We start from the raw sequence: 14,666 nt of genomic DNA on the forward strand, positions 1-14,666 counted from the left end.
GTCACAGCATCCTGCAGTAACATCATAATTTCTGATCGTCATTTCTGACCTTCATTGCCAGCTTCCAAAAAGCAAAGTATTTGGGGAATCAGAAGGAGGTAGGAAATGGTGACTATGTGACACCATGCTAAATAGGGAATATGGCCACTTATATTCTTAATGTAGTATGGTGAACTTAGATCAGTAAAATATGCTACAAAAATGAATATTTTGTATTCTATTTTTTTAACATAGCTTCAAATTTTTACATTTATCTGTATACAAAATAATTACAATGTCTGCAAAATGTGTAGACTTTGGAAGATGCACTGTGCTTTAAAATTCCATTTTCAAAATATTGTGTTTTAGCTACCACATTCATACAGTAATCTGTTGTTCATTCATTTTTTTGATGTTTTTAAATCCAAAGCAAGTTTTCTACCAAGTGATTGTATTTTACTCAAAATGCTTTAGTGCATAGGGCTTGAAAATTAAAAGATTGATAATTAAACTATTTCAATATTTGTTAAACTGATACTCAGAAATATAATAATGAATTTGTATTATTAGCTTGATTTTGTTTAAAGTTGCATTATTTTAATCTTTAATTAAATATTAAATAATGTAATAGTGAATTTCAGTTTAGAATGGGAAGCTAATAGGTGTGATCCTGGTCCTAAAGACTAAAGTTATTGGCTGAAAAGTACAGGAAATTCCCTGTAAATCTGGTGAAATTTCAGATAGAAAGCAGGGTCCAGCTCCAGAAACCTGCAACCAAAGGAACATTACAGATTAATTCATTTCCGGACAGAATCTTTGAATAGTCTCAGCTATTTGAATTACACACTTTATCTCATGATATGAAAATTGTCCTCAATAAATATGTCTGGTGGTGCTATCATTTTTACACTTATTTCATGGTAATCTCTATTTATTAAATATATATAGCCACCCATCTCACAAATGTAACTCTGGATGGTATACAATAAGCAAACAGTTAAAACGATTAAAATAACAATAAAACAAAACAAAACAAAATAACAATTCAAACAATACATGGTAGCCAAGTTTGAAGGTTTTATATGCCCACACTGTTTCTTGACTGTGAAAACTGTGGCAGGTATTTCCATAAACATAAACCTCACTGTTTTATACTAAGTATTTACATGGAATATATGCACTATTTTGCCTTGAACATTTTCCGTTTCCTCATAGCACACAGTTATACAAAAATATTATTTCCATTTTCTTTTTCTTTCTTTCTAATACCATTCAGTTTCTTCTTAATATTTCATATTTTTTCTAGGCATTTACATTGTTAAAAATTATTGTACTGAAGTGGATTAAGCTCATATTCATAAGGAAAATTAGAATGTGGAATGATATTTCTTATGCAAATTCATTTGGAGCTAGTTTTAACTAGCCTTAGCCCTTTTCAAAAGGCAATTGGATTTTCTTGAAAACATTTCACTTCTCATCCAAGAAGCTTCTTCAGTTCTGGATGAACTTCTTGGATGAGAAGTGAAAATTTTTCAAGGAAAAAACCAAGAAAGTCCAGTTGTCTTTTGAAAAACACCTTTGGGACAAACATGACCTGGATGATTGAGAATAGACATTTAGCTAGCATTGAACAGTATTTAATGAATAACTATTGGGATACCTCAAATTTGGGCATCTTTCTCCTTTGCCATTTTTATTTTTTTTCTGTAATGAAATATCTTTTTTCCCTTCTTTTAGACAATTATCTCTTGGTGCCATAGCACATGGATTTCAGGACTGCATGTGAAGAGGTAGTGCAATTTTTTTCTGACTTAAGAATGCACATATGTGCTTATTTTATCTTTTTTATTCTCATGATAAATATTGTATGGATTATATGAATTATTAAATGGAGGTTTGCATATTTAAAGATAAAGCTAAACTTCATCAGCTTCACAGCCAGGGCAAGGACAGGCAACTTCTTCCTTTCTTTGAATGTTTTTGTGTATACAAAACCAAGTTTCACACAAATGTAAAGATGATTTTAACAGGGATACACTTCACTTAATATCATAAGTACAGTTATAAGCATGCATATATAAGAAAACAATGAACCATAAAACATGGTTCATGGACACATTTACGCATGCATTATTTTTATCCTTTTAATTCCATGCTGACCATTGGACTATGAATGTGGTATGCAAAGCCTTTATTTTTCATTTTATTTACCTAGCTTTTTCTACATTTATTTCCTAATCTTCCACTTCCTTCATTTTCCATATTCTAGCATCATTAAGCACTAATTATAAATAATGCTAGAAAATTAAAAAAGTGTTAAGTATAATAATGAATTTATTAGCATTAACCCAAAACAAAGAATATGAGCTTTAATTTATATGAGGCTCATTTGTCAGTTCCCTCTATGGGGAATTGAATTCATGGGTCATTGTTCTGTTCGTGTGATTATATACAGTGCATTAGTTTTAGATCTCTAGGCTCTGGAGCTCAGGGGTTTTAGTGGAAGAAACAACTCATAAAACCTTATACATGAGGGCATGATGTAATACAACTTCCATATCTCTCTACTTTGAGAATGTTAAAAAAAAGGAAGTGGTATAATGGATAAATTTGAATAAGAATGGAATAAGATGATTAGAAACTATTCAGATAATTGCAAACAGTTTTGAATTAGCAAGCTGCCATAAAAAGTGAAAAGAAACAAAAGCCCTCGATGTGTTCTTCTAAACATCGCTGAAGTAGTGTGTATTGCAATGTTTGAAAAGCCAAAGTGGGATCAGAAATTGATGCTACTAATAATTAAATGTCAAGGTCAAACTTCATGATAACATATATCACATCACCATGAACTTTTGTAGATCTGAAATAAATTAGAATTCTATTCATTCTAAAGGCTGAAAGCTCTCTTATTTATATACATCACTGCTTTTTAAAGTCAAAACTGGAATAATAGTTTAAGGATGTATTGTATAGCTGCAACTATTGTAGTGTGAAATAATATTAGGGGGTTCATATCACTGAATTGTGTTTGTGTGCTTGCTGGGATGTGTTTCATTTTTGCTTTTCTCATGCTTGATTTCCTTATTCATTCTGAATAGATTTTGCCTGTGTGCACCCCACTGCTCACTCTTATTTTAATTTCACTGTGATGCTTAATTAGGCCTACTGTATAGTTAGATGTTATTTAATTCTTGCCCTTAGTTTTTTTCATCAAGCTTCTTAGGAGATTTTGTAAGGTAATTAGCCAGTAGAGGAATATAGAGTCCAATAACACAACATAACTATATACTTTTTTTTTCAAGAAATGTTATCCCAGGAAACCATCAAATGAATTAGGAACCATCCAGCTAACCCTATTTGGTGGAGATTAATAGAATTAAAATATCATTCTGGATTTGTTTTCCATCATTCCTGTTTTTCCTTTCTCCTGAAAACCATATTTATTCTCTAAGCTGCTATCATGAAGTTCAAATGCAAAGAAGCAAGAAATTTAGAGATAGGGGTGTGAAGGACCATGGTCAGTCATAAAATTCTAAGATTGAGAACATTGCATTGATTCCAGGTCTGCACACAATGCTCAGATATGAGCTTGCTGGAATTGATTAAATTTAATATTTATTCTTAATATATACTTTTTATTGGCTAACATAATGACTGCATATTTCATAGCAGCCCTCCAGTGGTATTGGACTACTTTTCCTAGTATTTAAAGCCAGTACAACTGAAGGCTGGTCTGGTTGAGAAAGGGTACTAGAGTATAGAATGTATTTAACAGGCTTACAAAATGTGTTCCTTGTTTCAAGAAACAGTTAGCTTCCAATGGGATTTCCACAATTGGATGTGTATGCACTTGGCAACTCTCCAAAGGTTGTAAGATGTTGGGTATCTCTGTCTTGGGTAATAAAATTTGGGGAATAACTGAACTAGAATAACTATCCATGTGTCAATACTACTTCAGAGATTCAAGAAAGGAAAAAAGAGATGAAACCAGAGATCATTGCACCCTCCAAACATATAAATTGCCCATCCAGAAAATCTAACGTGTCTTTACATTCCAATGAAAGGAAAGTAAACATCATCAAAATAATTAGTCAACTTATTTTTTGGGAAAGTGATAGAAAAGTTTTGAAGTAAAAAGTCTATAACCTATTGTAGGTTATACAACATTTCTAATAGCCATAGTTACCTTGCTCTTTCCAGAATAGCTGTGGATTGATTTTAATTTATCTATAAATTCACAAATCTAGGCTACAGGCTGAAAAGCACTTGTATTGAATTTGTTTGTGTACATTGAAGAGTTATTTACTGGATTATAATAATAAAACAAAATTATCATGACTGAAACCTTCAGTGTTTCTGTGATCCTAGTTAAGGTCTTGGTTGTTGAGGAATCCTAATATTTTTAATTAGATAAATCAAATGTTGTTACTTTAACATAAAATTATCAGTTTGGTACTCTATCAAGTAATGTGCAAGTTGTATTTTATATGCATATGTAGGATACTGAAACACTAGCCCTGCTATTTCAAAAGAGCTTTTTAGTTTATGATAACATTTTAGATGTTTTAGTCCATAATCCATGTAGAAAGCCCAAATACATACAATATTTAAATGTTACTTAATGTCTGAGTTTCCAAACTTCTGTTAGTAATGTTTGCCATGCATGTTTCAATATTATATTTCTGATAACTGGGGGAATTTTAATGGGTATATTTGAGGATCATTTTAGATATACCTTATTTTATTGGTTTTCCTGAATATTCCAATTAAAAACTAAAGGAAACTATTTTTGATCCTTTAGAATAAATAGTCCATAAACAATTTGACAACTAAAAACTTTTTTCTTCTTCTGCCTTTTAAAGTCAAAGACAGGGATTTGTTTGCTACAGGATGGTAATCAGGAGCCTTTCAAAGTGCGGCTGCACTTAGCCAAAGACATTTTGACAATCCAAGAACAAGATGTCATCTGTGTGTCTGGTGAACCATTTTATTCTGGAGTAAGTACCATACTTTATAGTAGCTTCCAGATTAAAGCTGTTATATATTTTGAACTGTCAGGGTTGTTTTTCCACAGAGAAATATCAAATGAAGTGATATATGTGGAATTCAGAATGAATATTGTGTCTTTTAAAAAAAACAGTCCTCAGGGAGATAAATTAGGAAGACTTCCTGTTTCTTTCTTCTGGAATAAGATCTCTTGATCTTTGGTTTCAGGCTTGCCTCTGGCTTCCATTTTCAGTTCTGATTAACATCTTGTTCCATGACTACTTCTTAATTTTATATTGTTCCCCCACAATCTGATGAGTGCAGATAATTAGTATAAAAATATATTATTAGCATAGTGTCATTCAAAATAAGCAGTCATTTTAAGCACCTTTTGTAAGAATGAAATGGAGTAATGGGATAATAATTAATAATAACTTTGCTTTAAGATTAAGAAGTCAGGGAAAATATTTTCTTAAGAATGCACTGAATAGCACTAGATGATTGAGATTAAAATGTTGATTAAGCAAGTAAAGATAAATGAGGAGAATTTAGGAAGAGAATTCATGTCTTCTCATGAATTATCCTATGAAATATATCAATAAAAGCCTTTTACCAAATTATATCTGATTTGACATAGTAAAAGTTCCACATTTTCTCTAATAAGCTAGAACATCTACTAGATATATTCTGTTGAACATTATGTACAGGTTAACATTATGTGCAATTCATTACCTAATTTATATCCATTAGATAATGGAATTTACTATTTTTATTAGAGAAATAGCTCCAGGATTTTCTTCCTTCTTCCTTTTACACATCCAAGGTAGGAGGAATAATTTTAAACTTTACCAGGATACCTCTTCCAATGGCTTCCCAGTTTTGTTTTGTTTTGCTTTTTTTTTTTTTTTTTTTTTTTTTAAAAAATGAAGTTAGGCTGGCATTATTCTCCAGCTGGAAAGTTCTTCATCATTCCGTAAAAGACCAGTCTCTTAAGGAAAATCTGAAAAGGTGCTTTGTGTTTCCTTATCCAAAACCGAGAAATAAATATTACACAAACTTGAAATACCAGGGATAGCACTCCCACCATGTAGCTTTTAACATGGGGAAGTTTGAAGGAGAAATTTCCTTAAAATAAAACTCTGGATAGAAATGTATTGGGATACAAGAAAAACTGGAGAAAAGAACCAGCACACAAAGAATTCCAAATAAAATATACAATGTCAATCTAACTAAACAAGTTCCACAGATGCCAGTAAGATCTTGGACCCAAAAATATAGGCAAAGCTCACTGCAGTCAGGATGGTTCCAAACCTTTTGCAGGAAGATGATTAATTCAGCTAGTTTTCCCTCATTTCTTCTTTAACTTTTTTCCTGTTGAGCTATAATGTAAATGATGTGTAAAAATCCTGGCCTTTGAGGGGCACAAATCTGAATAAATTGGTGAATGTCTGAAAAAATAAAACAAACAAAATAGGCTGTTGTGTTAAATCAAAATATTGATTTTGTCACATCTCTTTATGATCCTTCTTTTATTTAGCATAGGATACTAAAAAAAAAAACCCCACAATATTCACCCTTATTCATATTAGTTGCCAACACACCTGCCATTTGGCCACAGATTATTACCAAATACCAAATTATTCAGTAGAGTGAAGGCTAAAAAATGACTGTGAAGACCTCCTCAAAGACTTTTAACTGGATGCATGGTCAACCAAATAACATTATCCATGACTCTGTTTAAATAAGTCTAAAGTGATACATGTTGGGTATAAATCTTGACTTTATACATGCACTTCATATTTGTCTCTAACTATCCAGGAAAAATAATATAATTCTGATGTGAAAAAAATCCTTTTTGAATCAAGGTGGAGAGGTCAGTGAAGATACGATCTAAATGTATGACAAGTACAAAAAAGGCAAATCCATGCTAAGGATTATTAAGAATCAGACTGAAAATAGAACTGTCAGCATTGTATTGCCCCGATACCAATCTCTAGATACACTTTGGTTGCGCTGTTTGAAAAAAGAAAATATAAGGAAAATAGAACTGTCAGCATTGTATTGCCCCGATACCAATCTCTAGATACACTTTGGTTGCGCTGTTTGAAAAAAGGATATATAAGTGGAAGAAATTCAGAACAGGAAAACAAAATACTTAGGAAGCTTGACCCTCATTATGAAAGACTAGAGCAGTGGTTCTCAACGTTTGTGTGACGGCGACCCCCGTCACACAAACGTTCTGCGCATGCGCGGCGCCGCGCATATGGGGGCGGGGGCCCCCATGCACGGCACGCATGCACAGCGCCGCCCCTGAGGGGAGAAAATGGCGGATCGCCTTCTTTGGCGACCCCCCCAAAATGGTCGATCGACCCCAAATGGGGTCGCGACCCATAGGTTGAGAACCGCTGGACTAGAGCATTTGGGTCTCTTAACAAAAAAATGTAAAAATGGTCAGAGCTGTATAACACCATGGATACTATGAAGACAGTGACCAGATCTCTCAAAATGCTAGGAAAAGAAGTGATTCAAGGAAGCTGCTGGCAAGATTTTAAAAAGACATTTTACATTGTTCTCCATACAGAATATAATTAATCAGTGGTGATGGGTATTAATTTGGATAACTTTAAAGAGGATTACCTAAATTCACAAAATGCAGGTCTATCGTCTTGAAGTGTATTATACTTGAACAGTGACAAATTATGTACAAATGCCTGCTACATGGGAACAATGTTAAAATGTAAGAGTTACTTTCCATGATTTTGTTCAATTTCCTTTTAAAGCTATCAATATTAATGGCCAATGCCTCAAGTTAATTATTCCTGTGTATAACTGGTTGGCTCTTATAAGAAACAAAATACTGAATTTATGCAGATTTTGGTCCAATGCAGCAAGGCTATTCATGGACTTTAATGCTGATTTTAAAACAGATTGCCTTACATTGGTCAATGGAACATTTGAGAAGACCTAATGCCTAATCACAGAGATTTAGATATTGAAAAATGACTGCATATATATATATCTTTGTGTTATGCTTTTATAGTTGAATCACTTAGAATTCCAGAAAATAAACAAATATACTTAAACAAATATCACTTACAGTAGTTCTCAGTTAATGAAACTGGAATTTCCATTGCTAAATGATGCAGTAATAAAGCATGACATTATGTGACCACATTGCTTAGGGATGGCAATTCTGGCACTTCCCATTGCTGCTGTTAAGCAAGGATCAGAGGTCATTTAGTGAGTATCTCCTGGCAACTTCCTGCTGCTTCCAACAAGCAAAGTCAGTGGGAAGCTGGTAGGAAATTAAAACTCCCAGACTGCTCACAAATAGGCTGCTGGGCAGGTAACTGGCTGCTGCTGCCTGCAGGAGGGTATGAGAATGGCCAAGTGGTACAGTACAAGCATAGTGAAGCCTGGGATGGCTGCTGCAATGTGTAGGGTGAGGGAGAGCCCAGCGGGTCACATGTGGGTGAGATACAGTTGGTTGCTGCAAGGTGTAAGATGCTAGCATAGTGCAAGCATGGCAGGACGTGTGGCTACTGCAGAGTACATGAGAGTGCACGATGAGCCAGCGAGGCATGATGCAAGTATGGCAGGACTGAGAGTGGCTGATGCAGTATAGAGGAGGCTTATCCATAATTTGCAACCTTCTGTGCTAGCTTCCCATTGACTTTGCTTGTGGGAAACTAGCAGGGAAGGTTTCTAATGGCAGTCACATGTCTGTGGAAACCTATGGGAACAAACTCACTGCAACCGTATAAGTGTAAGCCAGTTGCCAAGCACCTGGCTCTCCATCACATGAGAGAAGCTGGGATGGCTGGAACTTTGAGGGCCAGTCACAAGTACCACACTGTCGTAACTTTGAACTGTCACTGAAAAAGTGGCCATTAAACCGAGGACTACCTGTATTTGTGTTTTGTCATTCAGATCACCACTTTAGGTAAATATGTTTTGCAATATTGTATGTAACAAGACATATTTGAAATTCAAAACTCCAGAATGGTTATATAGCACAAAGCCAAAAAGAGACAATGCAGTGTGATGATGGTTGTTTTTAAGGAAATGTTTAAATCTGATTTTTTTTTTTCAGGAAAGAACTGTAACAATTAGAAGACAAACTGTAGGAGGATTTGGATTAAGTATAAAGGTAGTATGATATTCTTTCTATTGCTATATATGTGTGTGTGTCTGCATCTGTGTGTATCAAGCATGGATTTTATCTTTTAGGGAATATATTTAATAAGATCAGTGGGTTGCCATTGTATTTTATTCTTCTTTGTCCATTCATTGTATCATGAAAGTTTTTATTAGAGGTTTATTTACTTTTAGAATACTGTAGACAGTCACTCAAACTGTGATCTTAATTGGCACTTAAGATGGGTATTAATAAAATATGAATTAAAATAACTGTCACATTACAGCCAATGAATAAATCTACAATTCTGCATTATTCCAAACTTGTTTGCTAATAAGACTGAAAATTATTTTGGTATTATCAATTTTGCTATAAGTAGTTATGTTAAATGATCCAATTATCTTAGCAATAATAAGATGGAAAAATACATTGAGAATACAATCCTGAAATATAAGGTAATGGGCATTGCCTTATTCCATTATTATATTAAAATATATATGTTATAAAATAGAGTGCTACCCAAAGCCTTCTTTCTTCTTTCCTTCCTGGCAACATAAACCAATGGACTTTTAAAAAGTAGAGAAATGTACCTTCAGTTTATTTTGCTTTTCATTTGTTTTTTTACCCCTCAATGCGAAACAGTCATTTGTTAACTATCTTTGAATTCTTATTTTATTTTGTGCCAGATTTTCTTTTCATTTTCTTACTAACCTTTGTGCATATAAGAATGGAAAACAGAAAATCAAAAATAACCAGGGAATTAGGTCCATTTGCTTTTCATGAAGTGGATTTGATGCTATAATACTATGAGAAATCTGGGAAAACATGTAATGAATTTGTATTCCTTTGTCAATAATTTATTCTTTTTTACGTATGCAGAATATCATGATATTGCCAGCATTTTTTTCTCCTTGACAAAAGGACTGATTGCATTCATGTGGTCATTAGCAAAAAGAATGATGAGTTATTTTACTTATTTCATATTTTTTTAAAAGAAGCTAAAGCTAAAGAAATGTAGTATTTATAAGTTAACAGTAGACTCAGTGAAGTATGATCTCTTTATTTCATAGGGAGGAGCAGAGCATAATATTCCTGTGGTCGTTTCCAAAATTTCCAAAGAACAACGAAGTAAGCTGTTACTCAGTTTGTTTAATAAAATTAACTGTGTGTTTCTTTTTTGGGGGGGGGGGAATTTCATTACAAATGTGAGCACAATATGCTCAATATTCACTGTGTACCAAGTGACTCAGAATACTAACAAGGACTAAAAGCAGTAGAATTCAAAAAAGAAAACAGTAAAAGAATAACATTGATCAATCCGGAGCCAAACATGTACTTCATAAAATTAACCTGCGTCTATATGATATGCTGGTCTAGCTCCTGGAAATGAACTAGATGAACACCTGAATCCCATCAGATCAGACATTATTTAATTGCTGGGATGTGGGGCATCTGAAGTCTTTGCAGATTTGTAGGCTGGACAGAGATAACTGGAGACAGTCCTCTTTTTTTCTTTGTGAACTGATAGGCTAAGATTTTTAGAGAAATCAGTTAAGGCACTTTGGCAGTGGTGGGATTCAGCTGGTTCGCACCACTTCAGCAGAACCAGTAGCTAATTTTTTGTTGGCCAGGCCCAGAATGGACTTCCAGAAGCAGCATCCGTACAGAGAAGCGGTTATTCATATATTTGAATCCCACCACTGCACTCTGGGTATGGGATAAACCTGCAGTTTATTTTTCAGTTATTTTTTATAATTCTGCACTGCCCCACTGATATTGCTAGTGGAAAATTATAGAGAAAGCTGAAATGAAAAACACCTTTCCTTCCTTCCCTCCCACCCTCCCTCCTCTTTTCTTTCTTTCAGCGGAACTCTCAGGCCTACTGTTCATAGGAGATGCAATTCTACAGGTAGGTAAACAAGTTCTCTTTTAGTCAGATCTTATACATTTATTCTTCCTGCATGCAAAGTCAAAGACCCTTTCCTCAAATTATTATTTCTTCCTCAACAGATTAATGGAATTAATGTAAGAAAATGCAGGCATGAAGAAGTGGTGAGCTTTTATAACCTTTTATAACCCATTCCACTTCCTAATGTAAATTGATGTTGTGCACTTTTATTAGTTGTTCATTATGCTCCCACATAATTTAACTCTATTTTACTCTGAAGTTGTTAAATGATTATAATATTTCGATAGTGTACCTTCTTCATTGATGTGACATTACTTATATTATATTAGGATTTTGTCATTCAATTTTTTTCTGGAGATATTTTGTATGCACAAAGTTTTGGGGAAATACTGACTTTTGCCAGTGTGTTCTCCCCCATTAAAAAAAAAATAGAAATGAAAATATTTTGTTGAACATATTTTATTTTCAATCCTCTAGGAAGAGTGGGAAAATGACATTTTTCTGTCACCTGTAATAGTTGAGACTACTTCCTTTTGCCTAGTTTGAGAATCTCTTTATGTAGGCTTGGAATATTGTAAGACAAAACTAGACTCTTTCTTATATAGGTCTCACTTTAATAAAACAAATGAAGTGTCACTTGCAAGATAGCAATTTATTTTGAAGGATTTTTTAGATGTTATTTTAAACCTTCAGGTTTTACAAGGACATTAAATATCTTTCATGCTTTATCTTCAGAAGATACAAGATAAAAGGGTCAGAGAGACAAGACAAAATCAAGATGAAGAATACACAGTTTTCAATAAGTTATTATAGATAAAATAGATATAAAATCACAAGCTTGGTGTGAAGATTTTGTTTTTGCATCTCATTATAACTATTATTTGAACTGGAAGTAAAATTCTCACTTGTGTCAATAGGAACTTTACTTCAATGTAAATAGTTGGTATGGAAGTCCAGATCTGGTCTAGTTTGGTAACATAATGGGAGATAAAATGTTAAAGTCTCTCTTATCCCACCAAATTACTGATTCGGGTCAGATTACTTGTTCTTGTTAAGGTCTTATTGCCTGATTGGCTCTATTTTAGTTAGCTATTTTTAAAAAATAGAGTGGGGGAGGGGAGAGCTTATAACCAAGGAATTTAAGAATGTATTCAGGAGGTTCAAGTTGAGAATCAGTCAGGTTGAGAAACTCAAGTTTGAGATTCTTGAGTTGATTTTAAATTTTCCTGAACCCATTGAGAGAAAATTGTTATTTTTTCCATCCATTCTAACATATATACATTTAAATTCTTAGAAAGAAAACAGTTTGGTATAAGAATGTAAACAAGCATGCACACACAAACACACACACAAACACGGATATATGTATGTTATTTGGTTACAAAGTCAATTCTATTGCCTTCAGTTCTATTAACTCACCCTTCTTTTATCATATCTAGAATACCATGAGTTCACCTATCAGTACAGTAGCCAAGTGTTCCAGGATTTAGGATTTTCCCCAGCATATTTCTTTAGCTTTTCTTTTGATGTCTGATTCATTTGTTCAGTAAAACCATTATTTGATAATGATATGCAGTACTGTGGGAAATAATCTTTTAAAACAAACATCTACAACCTAACATTTCAATCTTTCAACAAAAATGTACAGGGAAACATTTATTTTCTTTCAACTGCTTTGAATATATTACTCCAGGTAGTCCTCAACTTATATATGAATTATGGTTGTAAGTCATTAAATTATATGTTGAGGCATCACATGATAAGAGCTGATTTTTGACATTTTTTGCAGAAGTTATTAAGCAAATACCATGGTTGTTAAGCAGATCTATTTTGTCCAGTGGGAAGGGTTTTTTTTTGTTAGAAACCTGAAATAAATGCCAGAAATTGGTAAAAAAATGTCAAAAATTGTAGTCATGCGACTGTGGAATGCTGAAAACGGCCATAAAGGTAAGCTGATTGCCAAACATCCAAAATGCAATCATATGACCACTGTTGTGGTGGTGGGGGGTGTAACCATTATAATTTCAAAATCCAGTCATAAATAGATTTTGGGGGGTCTGTTGTAACTCTGAATGGTTGTTAAGCAACTGTTGTAGGCCGAGGACTACCTATATCTTCGAACAGTAATATGAGAGTCATTAAATAAGATCTTCCTTCTTCTATGAGACAAACAATATGTGACTTAACATATGTCATAGATACAGATAACTATAGGTTATCTTTGCCTGTTCCCCTATAGAGGAATAAGTTATGGTAATTTTTAAAATATAATTTGTAAGAATTTGTGAGCATTCTAGTTTAGGAATCTAAATAAGAGTACATGGGAAAAAAATAAAGTTCTAATTGTAAAGCAGTTTGATTTTGGCTTACCGATTTTGATATCCCCAAGGAATGTAATTTTATTCTCTGCTTTAATTTTCTTGATCAATAAAGGTTTGACTCTATTAATATGTATATTTTAAATGAGAACAAGATACTGTTTTCATCTCATTTTTTAAACCGAACATATTCTTCATGGTATCATTGGTATCATATTGTAAGTTGGCATCATATTGGTAAATTGGTATCATATTGTAGTTTTCTTTCAGTACCAACTATAAAACTTGTTAAATATCTCATTTCAAAATTTCTGATGGATTTTCATGATAGAACAATCCATTTTTAATTAGTTGGCAAAAGCTATTTTTAAAGCCAGAGTAGTTTGAAAGTTTTTAGGGGAATATCTCATAATTTTTATTTTAAATATTAGGCTTAGGATGTAGTTTACCAGCATGTAAAGTATATTTTTGTATCCCCAAAGTTTCAATTTCCCTTTCACATTTTTCCCCACTCCCCCAATAAAATTAAAGTTAACCATAAAGTGAAGATTGCTTATCCTGGGAGAAAGTCATGAGAAGACCTATTGAAAACCTCTCAAAAGACACCTTTTCCAATCTTCAAGGCTCCATATATAGTTTAAATTTTTAAATGCAAAAATCGTATTTTTGCTGGAGGCTACAACTTGTGATGAATGATTGCAAGAATTGGGTATGTTTAGTTTGATGAAAAGAAGGACTAGGGTGACATGATAGCAGTGTTCCAATATCTAAAGGGCTGCCACAAAAAAAAAGGGAGTCAACCTATTCTCCAACACACCTGGGGGCAGGACAAGAAGCAATAGATGTAAACCAATCAAAGAAAGAAGCAACCTAGAACTAAGGAGAAATTTCTTGATAGAACAATTAATCAGTGGAACAACTTGCCTCCAGAAGTTGTAGATGCTCCTATGCTGGAAGTTTTTAAAAAGAGATTGAACAATTTTTCTGAAATGGTATAGGGTTTCTTACCTGAGAAGGGGGTAGGATTTCCAAGGTCCCTTCCAACTCTGTTATTCTATTATTCTGTTGTATCTACTTGTGTCTTTTTCTAAAGCTTTTATTTGATAACAGAAAGAAGCAAGCATGGATTTAAAATCTTCTGAGAAGATACCCTATTTAAAGAAACATAAATTCTGTTTTTAAAGTACTCTTATTATATTATAAGTGGAGGAAATGGCACAAATGTTGACAGGTGACTTCTTAAGTATTTGGATTAATTTTCAAATCTCGGCTAAGTGTTCCAAAAGTTCTGAAAACCTTTGTTCAGGCCAATTAAAAGAGCATAATGTTACTCTGT

At 33.4% G+C, this 14,666-nt stretch overlaps 1 protein-coding gene across 4 annotated transcripts in view; it reads left to right on the top strand.

The window, feature by feature from the left end:
• The window catches only part of SNTG1 (syntrophin gamma 1), a 221,610-nt gene that overhangs the window by 109,873 nt on the left and 97,071 nt on the right, over window positions 1-14,666 (top strand). For 3 of the 4 annotated variants that reach the window (XM_039361563.1, XM_039361564.1, XM_039361565.1), the window contains 6 exons: window positions 1,717-1,769; window positions 4,842-4,976; window positions 9,059-9,115; window positions 10,174-10,231; window positions 10,969-11,012; window positions 11,114-11,155. In XM_039361563.1, the coding sequence (XP_039217497.1) occupies window positions 1,743-1,769; window positions 4,842-4,976; window positions 9,059-9,115; window positions 10,174-10,231; window positions 10,969-11,012; window positions 11,114-11,155 (363 nt within the window). In that variant the 5' untranslated portion in view covers window positions 1,717-1,742. The remainder of the gene's footprint in view (window positions 1-1,716; window positions 1,770-4,841; window positions 4,977-9,058; window positions 9,116-10,173; window positions 10,232-10,968; window positions 11,013-11,113; window positions 11,156-14,666) is intronic. The other variant, XM_039361566.1, reaches the window with a different exon arrangement.

The sequence above is a fragment of the Crotalus tigris genome, unplaced genomic scaffold (genome assembly GCF_016545835.1).
Source record: "Crotalus tigris isolate CLP2741 ecotype Arizona unplaced genomic scaffold, ASM1654583v1 scf7180000019300.285305, whole genome shotgun sequence".
In the NCBI taxonomy this organism is placed as follows: Eukaryota; Metazoa; Chordata; class Lepidosauria; order Squamata; family Viperidae; genus Crotalus; species Crotalus tigris.